Source organism: Drosophila subobscura, chromosome O (assembly GCF_008121235.1).
Source record: "Drosophila subobscura isolate 14011-0131.10 chromosome O, UCBerk_Dsub_1.0, whole genome shotgun sequence".
Classification (NCBI taxonomy): Eukaryota; Metazoa; Arthropoda; class Insecta; order Diptera; family Drosophilidae; genus Drosophila; species Drosophila subobscura.
The window spans coordinates 28,277,836-28,295,470 of NC_048533.1; the positions used below are offsets into that span (position 1 = coordinate 28,277,836).

A 17,635-nucleotide genomic window follows, 5' to 3' on the forward strand; every position below is an offset into this window, starting at 1 on the left:
GTTCGGAAATATTTTCCCGGTACCATTGCAGTTTTTCACAAAAATGTTTTGCCATTTGGAAAGGCAACCAAGCAGCTCGATTTTTCAAATGGCTTTCGCTGGCTCTCATCTCGTTTCGTTTCGTTTCGCATCGCTTCGATTTGGTCGTGCTCGATTTTTATTACTTTTATTAGTGCTCGAAGCTGGTAAGTGATGGCTGTTGGTGCTGTAGCTGTAGCTGCTGCTGCTGCTGCTGCTGGTAACAAATGTTTAGCAAAAGTTGTTGCCGCTGCCAGTTTCATTTCAGCTGCCAGCGAAATGATTTAAGCGGGACGGACGCACGTTCCAGCCCGCCCCAGGGCTGCCTCGGCTGCCATTTACTACTACTGGCAAGGACGAATCTCGCCAAACCCAAAACTTTATTTCATTTAATTGAAATTTTATGTAAAACATACATTCCGTTTTCCATTCTCGTTTGATGCATAGTTTTTTATGCTCGCAGCGTGGCTCAGTGGCAGCCACCAACAAAATGTGAATTATATTTGCAAGTTTTAGGAGCATTTGAGTCATGTGGTTTTTGGGTTGAGCAAACGCTTGACCTTCGCACCCAAAATGAGATAAATTTCATGATTTTTCACTGGCCATAAATTACATTGGCCAACACGGGCAAAAGTTTTATCCGCTCTGGTTTTAGGGGGTGTACTAAAAAGCGCTGCGATAAGCAGACCGCCAGCCGCCAACCGCAAATCCTTTTACTTTTACCAAACAAATTGACAAGCCATTCCTGTGCCAGACAGATAAGAGTGCTGCGGGGGGAGAAGGAAGTACTCAGTACCCAGGATGTGTGCCACAAGTGAGTGTGTGTCGAGTGCAATCAACACAATGAGAACCAAACGCCAGACAATGCGGAAACTCTGAAGTCTGAAGTGAAGTGTGATGGCTTGTTGAAGTGGGAGTCTTACTTACAGCAACAGATTTGCTGAAAGCATGCAGATGGTTCTGCCCCACACCCAAAAATAACAGCAGTCCTTTGGGTAATTTTTGTATAATTTTTATGAATTTTTATTTATATTTCTTTTGGTATTTCTTCCGCTTCTCCACATTTACACACACATGAATATGGTTACTTTTTTTGTTCCTTGTTCACAACTTGACATACTTTCCACTCATTAATTAATACAATTTGATCAGTTATTCATTCAAATATTTACAGGGTATTAAACGCTGTTTAGCATTCTTGAGAATTGTTTCTATACGGTTACATTTTTGTATGTTTATTTTTGTTGTTGCTTTCATTATTTGCTAATTTTAATCGATAAAGTTTGAGTTTTTTCCACCAGCAATAAAAGTTGTGAAATGCTCAGTAAGTTTTGTTGTTGTTGTTGTTAAACATTAAATTATTATAGTAATTAAATAGTTAATAATATATTTATATATATACTCGTATATGTAATTTAATTTTATTTTTGATCACATGTGTTATTTTTTGCCTCTTACTTTGTTGCGCCCATCGTCCTCGCCATCGCCATCGTTTGGCTTAAAGTTTAAATATGTTTTGTATTTGGTTTGTTTTTGTTGGTAACCCGAAAAAAAGGTTGAATCTAATCTATTAGTTGAGCTGCAAAAATTTGTTCAAATGCAACTTTCAGTTACCCGCCCGCCCGCACCCAAAAAAACACCCACGAAATCCCAAACAAATCGTTGATGAATAAATTAAAGGATAATATTTAAATGTATCTACATATATGTATATGTGTGAGTGTGTTAGTGTAGTTTTTGTGTCTTTGTTTTTGGTTTTTTTTTATAGTTTTCTGCACGCCTTTTTATGGTTCTTGAACAATCTTTTGTGTCTCATATGCTGGGCTCTATACAATTTGTCATTAAATATTATTTTCCATGCTTAATGGGTTTTTCCTTGTGAACTTATTCGCAATTTTGGCGGGTTGAATTTGTTTTGTATGGATCTATTAATTATACAATATGTTCATTTTTTATTCATTTTCTGTTTTGTTTTGTTTGCTGCCTTCATTTTTGCTTTTGCTTTATTTGAATATTGATTAAAAGTTGGGCACTTAAGCCTTACAAATTGCCAAATGATGCAAAAAATGTGGTTAACATTCAATGCGTGCTTTCGTTTTGTTTTGGCTTTTCCCATTTATATTTACTGTAATTTTTGTTGCATATAAATTAAATACCCTTGGCTAATTAAATGTTTAATGTTAATTAACTAATTAAATGAGAATTTCATTTAGGTTTAATAACAAAATGAAAGAGCGCTTTAAACGCATAACGTGTCGTAATTAAACATTTTTTTCTGTTCGGGCCAATGAAAGCGGCTCAGTGGCTGAGATTAATGAGCTTCAATCGGCCTTTTCCACTGCTCCTGCCCCATGCCCCCTGCGATAATCGTATATAAAATTGTAACAGTTATTTTGTATTGTATTTAACTATTAGCTATTTTCCTTTTCTGCTAAACTTTAATAACTTTTTCATAGAAAAAATACTCGCTGATAAATTGTAGATTTTCCACTTGACTTTTTTCGGGGCATCCATCAGCTTTGTGGGCTTAATTTTTGTGTTGTTGTTTTTGTTTCTGTCCCGTTTGGGGTTTATTAATTTGCGGCTAACTGTGCTTTAGTTTCGCTATTATGGGGCTTAATTTGTTCCTAGCTTTTATGTGCTGTTCAGAATATTTTCCTGCCTTTTCCTGCTTTTGCTTTAACTATTTTTTCCACACAAACTCTTGCCGCTGTCTTAGAGCTAGAGTTAAAAATAAACATGGCAATGATATTTACACAATGTAAGGGTATATGGCGATGAGGAATGGTTGTGGGGGCTGTGCTGCCTGCCTGCCACTTTGTATTTGTTTATGGGCGAATGGCAGCTGTGTGCGCGCAGAAAAGTTGTCTGGCAGCAGCCACCAGCTGGCCAACTGCCCCAGGTCTGAGCGATTGCAAAAATGTCTGAGTATGTGAGACACGGGCAAACAATTCTCCACAAATGCAACAAGAACAGTGCACAAAAAAGGAGACAGAGAGAGAGGAAAAACTTTGTCAATTAACCTAAAACAAGTTTCACTTTACAACACGTAACGCTCGACATAATTCTTTTCTTTTTTTGTTGCGCGCTCTATTTGTATGTGTTTTGCGAGCTTTTACATATGAAGAAATTATCACGTTCTTGGTCCTTGATAGCGACAATAGGATCGGCCCATAATGTCTTCGGCTGGAATTGACTGATCAATGGGTGGCACACGCAGCAGTTCCATTTGATCACGCACCTAAAATGACAGACAAGCAAAATACTTATGATGTGTGTGTGTGCTTTGCTCTGGTTAAAATTCAATCGGCAATTATGTGTGCGAGTGTGTGTGTGTCAGGCCAACAGCTGCATTTGATTGATGAAAATTGATTGCATACGCGAAAGGAAAGGAAAGGAGCGCCGCAGGAGCGCCACAGGAGCGCCACAGGAGCTGCCTCCCTTTTGCTGGCACAACTTACAAAAGTTATTTAGCGTAATTGCCAAAGTTTTGTTTGCATTTTCAAATGCTAAAATGATTCCGCTGAAAGAGCGCTCCGCATACGAGTCTGTGTGTGTATTATTTTCCATAAATTTCGAGCGAGGCGTTTTCCTAATGAATTTCTTAGATTTAAGTATACGTCAAAGCTGCTATTAGCCAAATTACAAAATCAATGGGGGGGCTGCCAGCTTGGCTCTGTAATGGATACTTTTGTGACGAAGTCGATCGAACTGGCACAGTGGCAGAAGGCAGAGGGAGACGCGCAGTGAGTGGATTTACTTTCGGGTTAAGAATTGGCAAAGGGCTCAGAGTTTGAGGCTAAGTTGTGGCCATGCAGCAGTGGCATAAGTTTGATGGCAATTGAGGGAATTATTTGATAGAAATTTTTGCAGTTACAGTCGCGGAATTTGTTGCGCCTCTAGGCAACACTTTTAGCTGTAATTCGTTTCAAATTCGCTTAAATATTTGTATTATAAAATTTGCTGAAATTTGTAGAAACTGTGAAGAAATTTTGTATGCATTTAGGCATAAATTTCAGACAAAGTTTGCTGCTAATTTCTTCACTACTTAAAGAACAACTAAACATGTTTCATCTTGCCCAAATGCTGCCTCACATCGAACACATTTTACCCACAATTATTGCAATTCCCATTGCTTCGTTTTATGCTCTTTCGACTGCCCATCCCAAGTGCCTCAATCAAGCTGAGTTCAAACGTAAGCACCTTCTGCCTTAACTGCTAATAATATCTAGAGTTAAATATTCATAAAGCAACATGCCAGCCCGTGCCATGCCCAAGCCTTAAAGGGAAAACCCCGAGCCAAGGGGCAGACCGTGCAAAACTTTGGAGCACATTTAATGTCATAAAAAAGCGAAATAAAATGAGAGAAAATGTTTTGTTTTCAACACCAAACACCTTTTGAGGCCGCCTACCAGGGGGTGTTCGTGGGGCTGTGCCTGTGCTGTGCGCCGCGTTCCACTTCCTGTGTTTTGTTTGCCATACAACAATCGAATTTACGACGTTTTTTTTTATGAGCCACAAACAACAATGAAACGTCAGCTTTGGCCCAGTCATTGCACTTTGTGTGCAGGCCTAGCCCCACCCTTGCCACCCCCTTGGAAACTTTGTGCTTTTTGCCTTTTGGCTAGACTCTTCCGGCCTTTGAGCCGACTGGCATGCCCTGCCCCCGCTCTCTCCCTTCAATACAAATGAGAAGCGGAGAGCTCCTACAGTTACAGTTTGAGTGAAAAGTTCAAAGCGTAAAATTAATGTTGAAGAGTGCCCCACCCTCGCCCTCATCTGACGCATTTTCCCACAGCCAAATCAATTGTAAGAAGGTCAGGCTCAGAGACACTCTCGTACACAAAGGGGGGGCAGGGGCAGGGCAGGAGCAAAGATAGATCCCCACACAAGGCTGGCAAAAGATATTTAAATGAATTTGTCTCGCACAAATTGCTGCCATTTGCCCATGGCCCCGGAGCACACGGACTGGGCCCCGGACTGGGCCGCCACTTGGGCGATGTGTCGTGCCAAATGCCGTTCTACGCTCTCGCATTAGATATAAAAGGCTAAAATAAAAGATACATTTACACAGACACAGCAGACAAGCAGCTGAATGGACTGGATGGGGGCCTGGCCTGAAATCCTTGGCTTTCTGCCGCTTGCCTTTCTGCCGCTTGCCTCTCTGCTGCCTCGCTGCTGCTGCTGCTTTTGTGTAGATAAAAACTGGCGTCAAGAAAATTATCATGTTCATGGGCTATGGGCCATGGGCTACCAGCTGCCCCGCCGCTCCGCTGCCACCACCCACAAATTTGTGGCAATTGCTGTTTGCTGCTTTAAGGTCCTTGGAAATGTGTTCTCAAAACCCGTTTCGGGTTGCACAAAGCGGAACTCAGATGGGGGGAAATATCAGTTGGTGGTTTGCATTTTTTCATAATTTATTGAGTCATAAAATTTCGGGCCCTAAAAGCTGCAAATATGTCATAAAAAATGGATTTCCTTATGGCCATTGAGGAGCGCTAGAAAACTATGAGAAAACTGTCTGCGAAACTGTGAGAAAAATGTGGAAAAACTGTGGCAAATCTCTGCTCTGGCAGCGTGTAAGTGAGGCGAAAATGTTTATTGGAATGGCCCGCCTTTTGGCCTATGACTGAGTGCGTGTCCAGCTTGAAAGGGTATTATGGCAGGGCAAGTGTGTGTTTGCTCTGTGCTTTGTATGTATTTGTAAGCTGTGTGCTTGTGTGTGTGTGTTTGCTGTGTGCTTTGGTGTTCGAGTTGGCAATCATTAAAATGGCCTTTTGCCTAATTTCTATGACTTGCTTAATTATCACAGCTACAGCCATGACCGGCAGAGTCCCCTCAGCCCTCGACACAAGTCCCCTGAGCACACACAGAGGCCCGAAAAATAGCATTAAGCTTCTAATAATTGAACATTTGACCCGCTTTTCGTTTATTATTTAATTGCATTACGAGTCGTCGCCGCCCCAGGGGCGAGAGATTCTGCTGGCGACGCCCCTAAGTAGGCTACAAAATACATTTCTGGATACCAGAGCGCTGCAGTTCAATGAACTCCAGGACAGAGGGCCCTGCGCCCTGGGCCACTGTGACTTGGTCAGATGCAAAAGCAAATGTCATTTTGGTTATATATTATATGGGGCTGGTCGCTGCTCTTCGGCTTAATCCTCGCGGCGCTGCTGCTCGCTGGGCTTTTGGCCAAAGATAAAAGGCGTTGGGTAACGTTTTTAATTACTTTTTACCACACAGCGCACACAGACACACACACACACACACAGGCACACATATAAATGAAATAAAATAAAAATAAAAAGCGAAAATACTGGCAACAAACAGAAACGTATTACAATACAATTCTTAATGAGTATTATGGCCATGTAATAAACAGCAGTAAAAATATACAAATACACACACACACACAGATACAGATACACACATCCGTGTGTGTGTGTGGAGGGGTGCCTCTATATGGTTTTTACTTGTCTGCTGAGTGCAAAATGCCATAAAAACTCGGACAATTTTAATCAGGCCGCTGCAAATAAGGCAATACTTTTCAGCCCCCCTCATCCACCCACTTGTCCTTGCCCACCATTATGGGGTAAGTGCGCACTGTAATCACAGACGGACACTAAGTATTCTGCTGCTGCTTTTTATGCCTGCCGCCGCCCCCCATCTAAAACTAATTACAATGCAGGGCTGAGGGGGAACGGAACGACTGTGAGAATATGATTAAAGTTTTTGCGTGGTCCACGGTCGAGACAAGAGCTAAATTAAAAAATGCTGCGGCATCTCTTTCTCAACTTGGAGCCAAAGGCTGTGCGCGGGGGCGGGGGTTGGGGCACTGGCAACCCTTGGTCGGAGGTTTTTATAATCAGCAAAAAGCAATAAAAGCGACAACCACGACGACCGACCAGCGTTCAAGGGGGGCGCATGATTTATATTTGTTATTAAATCTTTAAATTGGTTTTAGCAGCAGCAGAAAGGAGGAGCCAAACGGGGAACTATTTTGATTTAGAGCCAACGCAGAGAGAACTGCAATCAAGATTGGGGTCCTCTTTCCTCTCTAGCTTATGCACAATTTTTGCTTTAATTTATAATTCAATTAGCCCATCAATGGAGAGACAGAAGTGCCGCCTGAAGTCCCTCTTGGGGGCTACTGTCTGCCAACGTTTAGCCAAGCATCCGTCGGGCCATCGAAGCCATTCGACTGCAAAACAAACCCACTTGCCGGCAGTGCCTTTTGAATGGCACTAACCTGCACTCGAGTGGCATTCAATGCACGGAGGAGTAACTTGCTCAAAAGCGGGGCTTTGCACTCCCCAACCCCCAACCCACAACCCGCAACCCCTCCCGCATTGATCTAAATTGAAAGCTGCTTGAGCCGCCACAGACACAGGCACAGACACGGGCGAGAAAAGAAACGGAATGGCAGAGCGGAAAGCCAAAACCCAATGGCATTCGCAGTACACTCTTTGCACTGTGCCAGCTGTATATGATGAGCAAATGGGATGCTCCTTGTGGATCCTTTAGCATTCTACTTGGAGCAGACGGCAAACAAGCTTCGACCGCATCCTGCAAACAAACTGCAGACTCAGCAACTGGAGCTGGAGCTGGAGCTGGACTGTGGCTCTCTCTCTGCTTCTGCTGCTGCTCGTGTATAAATATCGGTATAAGCGAAGGAAAATCCTTTTAAAATTATTTCACAACTTGCGTCTTTTGGACGCCCAAGCCAATGTCCTGCCAGCTCTAGCTGCAGCTCCTGCCTCAGCTTCTCCTTTCATTTTCTGTCTCTAGTTTTGCTGCTGCTGCTGCTGCTGCTGCTGCTTCCATTCCAAGTATGTGCAAATTCCATTGCAAAGCCACATTATTCGCTTTTATCCTTGTGAAAGGAATTTCCCAACTGTAATAACAACCAGCGGCTGGCTCTAGCAATGTCCTTTTTGCAGGCGCCTTTGTTTGTTTGCCGCTGAGCAATGTGTGTGGCCACAGACTTCACAGACTCTAGGTCTGACACGAGAGGAGACAGCAGCCACATTCGAGAATACTCTCGAATTGTAAGCACTCGAAAATGCCGCTCTATTTTATGTTTTAAAGCAGCAATCAGGAATCAAGCTGCCATATAATTGAAGTGATTAGAAAATACACTCCACCCGCAGGCTGTAGGACAGACATTTTTCCGGCAGTGTATCAAGACATTCCTCGGGGAGCAACCAAAACGTTGAACAATTGAAAAATACCAGCAGAAAAGTGGCAGCAGAAAAAGTTGCAGCCATTTCTATCCATTTTGTGTGGCTGTTGTACTCACCGCTTCGACTTCCTTGAATACACGTATGAGATTCTTGCCAGCCAACTTGGCAATATCCTCCTCTGACCATTTATCAGACTCGAGCAGGGCGGCAAACAGATGCGGATATTTGGACACATCCTCCAGTCCTTTGGGTACTCTGCAAAGCAAAGCGAACAGCCACAAAAGCAAACGATAATTCGGAATGAAATGTAATTGAAGGGCAGCTCTTGTTGTACTCACAAGTTGACTCCATCGTAGCCGGCACCAATGCCCACATGATCGATGCCAGCCACCTCCCTTATGTGGTTGATATGCGCTGAAAGGCCACAGAGGGATGCAGAAGTTCAAAGATTAATGTTGCCCAGAAACCAGACACCCAAACGGGGTGCGACCCCCAAACCTACCAACAACATCGTGCAGTGTTGCCTGTCCCGAGCAGCTGACGAAATGTGGATAAAAGGCGACCATAACCAGACCGCCATTTATTGCCTGCCAACGAATGGAACATGTTACTCGGGCCGGGCATAAGGATTATAAATGCCTTTCTAATGCACTTACAATACGCTGCAGCACATGATCGGGCACATTGCGGGAACTGTTGCAGATGGCATGAGCCGACGAGTGCGAGAAGATGAGCGGCGCCCGCGAGGCAGCCAAAGCGTCCAGCATTGTGGGCACCGACACATGCGACAGATCAACAATCATGCCCAGGCGATTCATCTCCTTGACCACGAGCTGTGCGGGAAAATAATGAGCGCTTAAAGCAGATTTTTAAGGCTTGTTGGGGGACATGTTTGAGGGTTTTGGTTTGGCATTTAGGATGTGTGGGGGGTGGGGAGTTTTAAAGGATTTTGGTGGGGCATATTTAAGGGTTTTGGTTGGACTTTTTGAGGGTTTTGCTTAAGCATCTTTAAGGCTTTTGGTGGCACATTCTTGGGGGCTTTGTTGGGCTAATTTTCCTGTCTCTGGTCAAAGTCTTACCTTGCCAAACTGCGACAGTCCGCCAATGTGTGGATACTTTCCAGGCTCGTCAACTTTGCAGCAGTCCGCCCTGCAGTCAAAACACAAATCAAATCACAATGCTGGCCACACCTTCCCCGCCCTTGGCCCACTCACCAAGGTGTGTTGCAGGTGTGTGTGAGCGTCAAGTAGCGCGCGCCCAGCTGATAGAACATGCGCAGAACACTGAGGCTGGTGCCAATGGCATGGCCGCCCTCCACGCCTATCAGGCTGGCTATCTTGCCCGTGCGATGCGTCTGCTCGATGCCCGTGGCCGTCGTCACCAGGGCCATGTGATGCGGATAGAGCTGCACGAGGCGGCGTATCAAGTCGATTTGCTCCAGCGTCAGCTGCACCGCATCCAGATGCTGCGAGGAACACGGGGCGTAGGCGGACCAAAACTGGGCCGAGACCATGCCCTCCTTGAGGCGCCGCAGATCCGTGTGGCTCCAGGCGCTCGAGGACCAGGGCGCGAGCTCCCGCAGATCGCCGCCGAAGTGGAAGTCCTTTAGCTGATTCTTCAGGAACTTGCGTATGTTCCAGGGCAGATCGTTGTGGCCGTCGATGAGGGGCACCTCCTTGAGGACATTTCGCACGCGCTGCATGCGATAGTCGAAATCGTCGCTGGCCTTGCCGCCCGCGTTGCCGTTGCCGTTGCCGCTGGCGCTGGCGCCGGCCGCGGCACTCGCCGAGCATTTCAGTATGGGCAGGACGAGCGGGAAGTACACAAAGGTCAGACAATTGAGGCCACAAAGCACGAAGCCCTTTGGCAGCTTCCGTGATTTCATTGCCCCGCGCGTGGAGCGTGGCGCTCTAGCAGTAGAGCCCAGCAGTCGCAGCACTCACATTGATGATGTTCCACCAAGTGCCAGCTGGTGGAGAGAGGGGAGAGAGGGGGGAGAGGGGAAGAACGAGTTAGTTGGAGAGTTGAATGAAGCGGCTAAGAGTTTGTTTTAGTTGCATGTGCGGGCCCGTGGCGGTGTGGCGTGATTGAGCCATTGAAAGTTGGTTGGCAAACAAATGTCATAAATATGTAGCGCCCGCAGGGCTGTGCCAACCCCCCAGAAGCAAACCCACAGTAAATCCTGCACAGCCCACACCCACCCACAAAACATAAATAAAACTTTTCATATTTATTTCAGAGCCTCAAAAACTTCAAATCGAAATCGCGCGCACAAAATGCACAATAAAAATGCAAAAATTATTTATAGCAAAGTTCCCGCACCACTTTTGGTTTTGTTTTTTTGTGCTTTTAGCAAAAACTGAAAGAGAAATCATAGAAAATTTAAATAGTTTTGCCCCCCAAAAGAAAAATACTTTATCCATGGAAATTTCCTTTTTTTTTGTTGTTTTCCTAGCGACAAAAAGTTTTTGGCCAGGTGGCAAGGAGCGACAGAGGGAGAGGTCCAAGTATTTGCCGAAGAAATTGAAGCCGCCGTGCCGTGCCGTGTGTGTGCCAAAGCCGGATACTGAGACTTTGCCCAGAGTTTATTGGGCAGAGGGAAATATTTATATATTCCTTGTGCCAGTGAAATTAAAGTTTTGTGCCCAAAAACACTGACAACTAAAACTAAACTACTTTAATAGTTTTCAACACATAAGTCAGGCCACGACGGCGAGCGCAGGTAATGGCCAAAAATGCAAATGGCAAGCCGAGCAAATGGAAATGTAAGCCAACTTGGGGCACAGGTAATTCGATTCCCTTTTTTTTGGAGCTGGTAAACAAAGCACATTTGTGGCAAATACTCGTAAATGTGGGTTAAATATACACAAATTGAGGGCACGACATTTGAAGAACTCCTTCAAAAATGTATGCTTGAATATTTGCTAGCTTTTGCCTAATCGATTCTTAAAGCCATCAAACATGAATGAATGCCCTAGCCAAATGTTGTGATTATTTTAATAATTCTAAATGGTAAATTGCCATATAAAGAAAACGCCTTTTAAATCAGTTTAGAACTAAATAATTTGCATAAATTAAAAACTCTTTTGGTAAGGCAAGAATATGAATAAAGAAAAAGGCAGCCATAAACCTTTCTATGTCATCACTAAGAAGAAATAAAAGTAGAGCCAGAAATTATATTTTTGCCAACAAATTGAGTCTTTAAATTTAAGTAAAAAACCCAAAGTAGATATTTTAAGTGCCAGAAAAAACCCATAATTTTTTTTACATATTTTTACATATTTGAAGCAAAAAAAAACCCAACGTTTTGTTACACATTTTTACGTTTTATTTCATATTTTCTAGTGACTATGTTAACACTTGTTTTGTACACATCTTGAGGGTATTTCAGCGTATTCGTTTTGGGTTTATTTTTCATGTGCCAGCAGCAGGAGCAGGGCCATAAGCTGCAGGAGCACCAAGAAGGGACGGGGCCAGAACCGGAGCGGAGTGGAGCGATGGGTGAGTGGAATCCGTATGCTGATTTTCATGCTTCGATGCTTGCGAACAAAATGAAAAACATTCCGCTGTGCAATATCTTATCCAAGCTCTGCTCTTGGTCTACTTCTTCGACATTTGTAGCTGTAGCTGTAGCTGTAACTGTAGCTGTATATGTATCCTTATCCGTATCTCTATGTGTATCTTTAGCTGTATTTGTATCCCTGCTGCTTCTGCATCCTGTTTTTTGCTGCTGATTGAGGTTCGGTTCAACAAATTCTCTCCTCTTGCCATTTGATGGCATTTTCTGCTTTTCTCTGTCTCTCGATATTGTCCTGAACTTTTGCTCCTGTCTGCCTGTCTGTCCTTGAGCTATCTGGTCGTAGAGAAATTATGCAAAAATCAACAGGGGACAAAACGATGAGCAGGAAATGACAACATTGACAAGGGCAACGCGCCACGCATATATTTTTGGGCCCATGCACAAAACGTGACACAAACGCAACGCACGAATTATTAATACAGCGAGACAATGGCAGGAGCAGGAGCAGGAGCAGGCGCAGGACACGAAAGGCAGCCAAATTAGACCCAGTTGGGTTAACAGGAAGAGCGGGCAGGGGGGCAGGCCCCAAAGTTGCTTTGCTCCATGAAATCGAAAACGTTTGGCGCTTCATTAAACATTTATGCCGGGAAAACGAAGCGGCAAACAAACCCGAAATTAGGAGCCGCAATATAGCGGATATTTAATTAAATTGAAGGGCACTCCTGCTGTGAAGTACAGGGAATATCGCGGAGGATCAATGCCAGAATATAAATTGCAATGCCATAAACAAGCGAACCACAAAGATCAAATGGATGATTTAAGCATTATTGAAGCAGATTAAACATAAAAAACGAGTCAAAAAGAGTTAATAAATTGTGCGAGTTGGCAGTTGGCAAGCAGCAAACAGACCGCACTCCGGACTGCAGCCAGAACGCGCCAGAAATGGGCGCAAGGATAACGGCGCACAACGTTGCGTATGTGCAATGTGCAATGTGCAAAGTGCGGGCGGGGGGTTGTCTTTATGTTTTTTTGGTTTGAGTGGCATGCATGGGCGCGGGGCTGTGCCAGAACGGATAGGGACAGAGACAGGAACAGGGGCTGGCAGGGACATGGACTGAATCGTACATTTATTGCAACATGAAACATTATTTTGCATGGCCTCAAAAAAGGCAGAAAAATAAATGGGAAGCAGAAAGGGAGAGAGAGAGCGAAAGAGAGAAGGGAAATGGCGCTGGCAAATGTGATGCGGGGGGGGATTGTTGGGTGGTTGGTGTTCCGGGGGAGTCGTGTCCGGAGTGCGCGCGCGTTGGGAAAATTGCAGCAAGGAAATGCAATGTCCTCGTTGCAGTCGGAATTTCCATGCAAAGTGGCAAGCGAATAAATATAGCAAAGAGAAATGCTTTTCTTTTCTACATTAGCGAAGCATTTAAGGAAGTTGCACACAGACCGAGCGACTGTCCCCCCCCCCTGCCTGCGTCTTGAGATACTTGCGCGCTGCGAGTTTGTCGTCTTTCTTTCCATTTTTTTTGCCTCAGAACTCCAGCAGCAGCAGCAGCAACAACAGCAGCAGCAGAGAGCGACAAAAAACGAAAGGAAACGTGCCGTAAACTACAGCAGACAATCAAAATGCATTCATGTGCGCTTATTTTACGTTATTTATAATCAAACCCCGCAAATGCCCAAGCTCCGTCCTCATCCTGTGCCCCATTCATGGGCGCCGGCATTTTCCATTCATTCAGCTCTAAATTCCATTCACATTGCGAATTGTAGCAAAACAGTCGATGTGAATGGGCCAAAAGGCAGCCAAGGAAAAAGCTTCTACGGCACTCCACTCCGCCAAAGGAACTGCCTCGCTGCTGCTGGCCAGGAATGCTGCTGACACCCCCCACTGGCGGGTGTGCTAAGGCTTCTGCCGAGGCCTTTCAGCAATTTTTGGCTCCCACTCATTCAATTTAACAAGCATACAAAATATATACAAGGTATTAATAAGGCTCTGATCACGGGAGCAGGGACAAAGAAGGCAGGGGAAGGTGGTGGAAGGAAGAGGCAGTGCAGGAATTTTCAGTAAATATTAACCAGAAGCCTGATGGACAACTGCTGATCGTGTGCACACATTCAAAGGTTCCAAGAAAAATCTAGTACAAATTTAAAACATCTTTTAAACATTGTAAATTAATTTTTAGATTTTAAATTTATTTTTTTTGCATAATTTTTATTGAAAGTGTCAACAGATCTTTAAAAACTATATTAAAATATATGAGAAATATTTAAAATAAATTAAAAAATAATATTCGTGCTTAATGTTCGTCAAATACAAATAGAGAAAATGAGGAATAATAAATATTTGATCAGTTATTTAATGAATAAATATAAATAACTAGAAAATATATATTTTTAGGTATTTTTAAATTTGTTTCAAGATCTCAAAGAAGATCTTTCAAGTTCTAAAATATCTTTGAATATTATTCTCCAACATAAAAACTCCTCTAAGTGGACATTCTCACTGGAGTAAATAATATTGAATTTCCATCATTATGCCAAATGGCCATTTGAAAGGCTTTCCCCATGCCTTTTGCCTGCCACCCTCAAAAATGTTTTCCCCATCAAAATCATTGCAAATGTGAAAGTTTTCCCATACGAAAGTATGGCATAAATTAATTGAATGGAAGCCCAACCAACGACAGAAAGGGACCCATATGAGGGCACAAAAAACTGGCGGAAAAAAAAGAAGGAACGAAAAAGGAAACTTGAACAAGGATGCTCGATGTGTGCTCTTCTATGTGTGCTTTGGTTTATTGTGTTTTGCCTGCTCTTTCTTCACTGCCCTTTTATGCGCTCTCTCTCTCTCTCTCTCTCTCTGGGCAGTAAATAAGCGAAACTGAACACAAAAATTGTGGAGAATGCCTTTGAGGGGCCACCAACCACAACCAATACAATGACACACGGCCCATGGTGAACGGCTAAGGACCCCGAGGCATGCGAAATAGCACCAAAATGAATTGAAATTATTTTACAACATTTTCATGTTGCTCCGTTCCTTGGCATTTGTTTGATTTGCCTTGCCCTTCGCTTCTGCCCCTTGCTTTTGCCCTTTGCAATTCCTCTTTTGGTTGTTTTTATTTCTCCTTATTTCTGCTTACTCTTTCTGTATGCATAATTTATGCTCGAGTTCAGGCCAATTGCGGGGAAAGCGTTGGTGTCCAAGGAGGAGAGCGGGAGGGCTGGCAGGGAGAGTGACTGGCAAGCTCAAGTACAGAAATGTTGACCTAGAATAAATGGAAATTGTTATTTTGCGGCATGCCACGAGTACACCGAAACAGAAATGTCCAACAGATGTCCAAAAAGTACGTCCATTAGTGGACGTAAAACAAAAGAGGAAATTCGTATTTTTTTTAGAGGTTTTTTTTAATGCAAGTCAGCCAGGGAAAATATAATTTTAGACAGATTAAAAGTGTCGCAGAAGATCTGCAATTTCCATTGTTACTCTGTACAGAGAGAGAGAGTGAGGGAGAGTCCATTCCTGCTGCTGCTGCTGCATTCTATTCTCATCGCATGAAGAGAGAGACACGCAAGGACACTTAGTTCCAAGCCAAACTCCAAGCTAAATCTCTCCCATAAATTTAAATCCAAATCTAATACAAGAAACCGATTTTCTTCTATATTAAGCCCATCAAAAATATACCTTTGGAAGTGGATAATCTGCCTTGAGAATTCCATCATAAAGTAATTATTCAAACTCCAGTGTTCTCCGCCGCATTTGTTGAGATTCCTAAGTGGTTTATAACAGAGTTCTGAGCATGCCAAAAGCGGTTGCCAATCCCATTCTGTCTTTCTTCATTTTATTTCAAGCACTCAACAGCAGCACAGGAAAGCCGACTACCAAACACTTGCAAGCCACAATTTGTGCCATTTTCAGAGATTGCCAGAAGAGAGAGAGAGAGAGAGAGTGAGGGAGAGTTCATTCCTGCTGCTGCTGCTGCATGCCGCAAGAATTCAAATTAAACAAAATGCCAAAGTCTCAACCCATTGACCGACAGCACTCATAAACACTCAGTGAGAAATAGCAGGTAAAAACAGCAACGTGAAAGAACAACAACTAAATACCAAAGCTAACAAGAACTAAAAGCAATAATCGAATATGAAATACCCAATAATGTGATTTATTCAAAGATTTATTGAGCTGTGTGCAAACTGTGGAAATTCAGCTTAAAGTGGAGATTTCTGGCAGTACTGTAAGTTATCTTTTAACCATCCCCTCCTTTCTGTTGAGTAGAGTAAATTGGAATATGCAGAATTGTGTTTCTGGACATAAAAGTTATCTAATTAACCTCCTGATTTGTGGTAGCAACTGCTACCACCAAAAAGTGCAATCATAACCCTTCCTTTCCACTCAGAAATAGCCACTCGAACATGCAACTATCAAATCAGTTATACCTTCAGTTTCCCAGACCCTAATGGGCACAAAAAACACGGCAAAACCAACAAAGAAAATAAAAAAAGGTAACAAGCATTTACAAATGGCACAAACAAAAGCCAGCGAAATGTGACTAAGAGTTTCGGTTGTGGGTTTTGTGTGTTTGGGTTTGAGTTTCGGTTTTTTGGATGGGGGGTGGGTGGTTGGTGGTGTCTGGCGGTTTGTGTGGCAAAACCCGAGTTCAAAGCAAATTGTTGCGGAAGGCAAGAATCAGCATTATCATCAGCAGTCAGGAAGCTGCTCGGTTGCTTATAGGATACTCATTCTCCGACTCATTTTGGGGGCCACAAATGCAGATGAGAAGACAATGGGTGTGGTGTGGTGTGGGGTGGAGAGGGTGAGGGAGAGCTGTGGGAGCGTCGCCTGTCGCATATTAATGAGGGGCATGCCGACAGCAGCGCCACTGCCATCAATTTCTCAATATTAACAGAAATCTGCATATGAAGTGGATGCTGTACATTATGTATATGGAAATACACTCCATGACCCCCATAAATTCTTACCAAAACTGCTTAAACTATTTAACATTCTTTTTGTTTGTTTTGTTTCTTTTTTTTTCTCTTCACGTTCTTTTATTTTTGTGGCTTAAATCTCACTGGTTCGATCTCTTTCATGCACTCCACTTTCCATTCACATAATAATTGATAGAATTATTTCGCTTTTGCTGTCGCCACGTTGGGGCGCTACGTAACGTAATCGCGCAAAGGGAACGCAACGACAAACGGCAAACGACAAAACGGGAACGCAAGCAACACGTGTGGCTGGAGATATACCGAGCGATTGGGCACACTACTCGACCGGCCGACGCAGGAATTCCAACTGAAAGCAGCCACGAAGGATGCCACTGGGGCAGGCACTCCACAAAAAGCACTCCCACGAAGGCATACGCGGACCGCACGAAGGCCAACAGCCGAGTGCCTGTCTCCCCAAAACGAGAGAGAGAGCAACGCAAGGACAACAAGGAGCAGTGTGGCTGTGGCTGCTGCGTTAGATAAGAATGCGTCCAAAAAAGCCCAGAAAGGAAACCCATATTTTTGGTGCGCTATTTTGTGTGTTTTAGGCGGAAACTATCCATCGATTACTTGCGGCTTCAAAGTATCTCATTTAATTTATATCAAGCTCGCAGTTGTTTAGCGTTAAGCCTAGGAGTACATTAACCTCTTCGCAACAAAGCCAACAAAGGCAACGTAAGTGTGCCAGGAGCATGGGCATTGTGAGAGCGGGAGAGAGAGCGGGAGTACTTTTACTCTTTCACTCAAAATAAAGCAGTGGGAAAGTTCACGGTTGGAAGCCGAAGCGTTAATGTGCTTAGATTGTGTTTTCTGAACGCTTAGATGGGAATATTTGTAGTAATTTTAATGTTTGAACTATCCTATATCTATTTCGACTCAAAGGGTGCCCGATTCTGTCCTTTATCATAGTAAAAGTCTTGATTACAAT

At 43.6% G+C, this 17,635-nt stretch overlaps 1 protein-coding gene across 1 annotated transcript; it reads right to left on the reverse strand.

The window, feature by feature from the left end:
- Positions 1-1,554: 1,554 nt before the first annotated feature.
- LOC117895952 (dipeptidase 1) lies at positions 1,555-16,760 on the reverse strand. Its single transcript, XM_034803902.1, has 9 exons — positions 16,699-16,760; positions 9,416-10,170; positions 9,281-9,350; positions 8,858-9,034; positions 8,704-8,788; positions 8,540-8,615; positions 8,318-8,456; positions 3,128-3,259; positions 1,555-1,744 (listed from the first exon to the last, which is right to left on the reverse strand). Exons 2-8 carry the CDS (start codon positions 10,084-10,086, stop codon positions 3,152-3,154), a joined length of 1,326 nt encoding a protein of 441 aa, XP_034659793.1. The 5' UTR covers positions 10,087-10,170; positions 16,699-16,760; the 3' UTR covers positions 1,555-1,744; positions 3,128-3,151.
- Positions 16,761-17,635: the final 875 nt, after the last annotated feature.

Bases quoted from the DNA above. Each gene is read 5' to 3' on its own strand.
- LOC117895952 (XM_034803902.1), bottom strand. From the start codon at position 10,086: ATGAAATCACGGAAGCTGCCAAAGGGCTTCGTGCTTTGTGGCCTCAAT. The intron at 8,457-8,539 runs GTGAGTACAACA...TTTGCTTTGCAG, and splicing joins GGCTACGATGGAGTCAACTT to AGTACCCAAAGGACTGGAGG. The intron at 3,260-8,317 runs GTGAGTACAACA...CTGTCATTTTAG, and splicing joins TATTCAAGGAAGTCGAAGCG to GTGCGTGATCAAATGGAACT.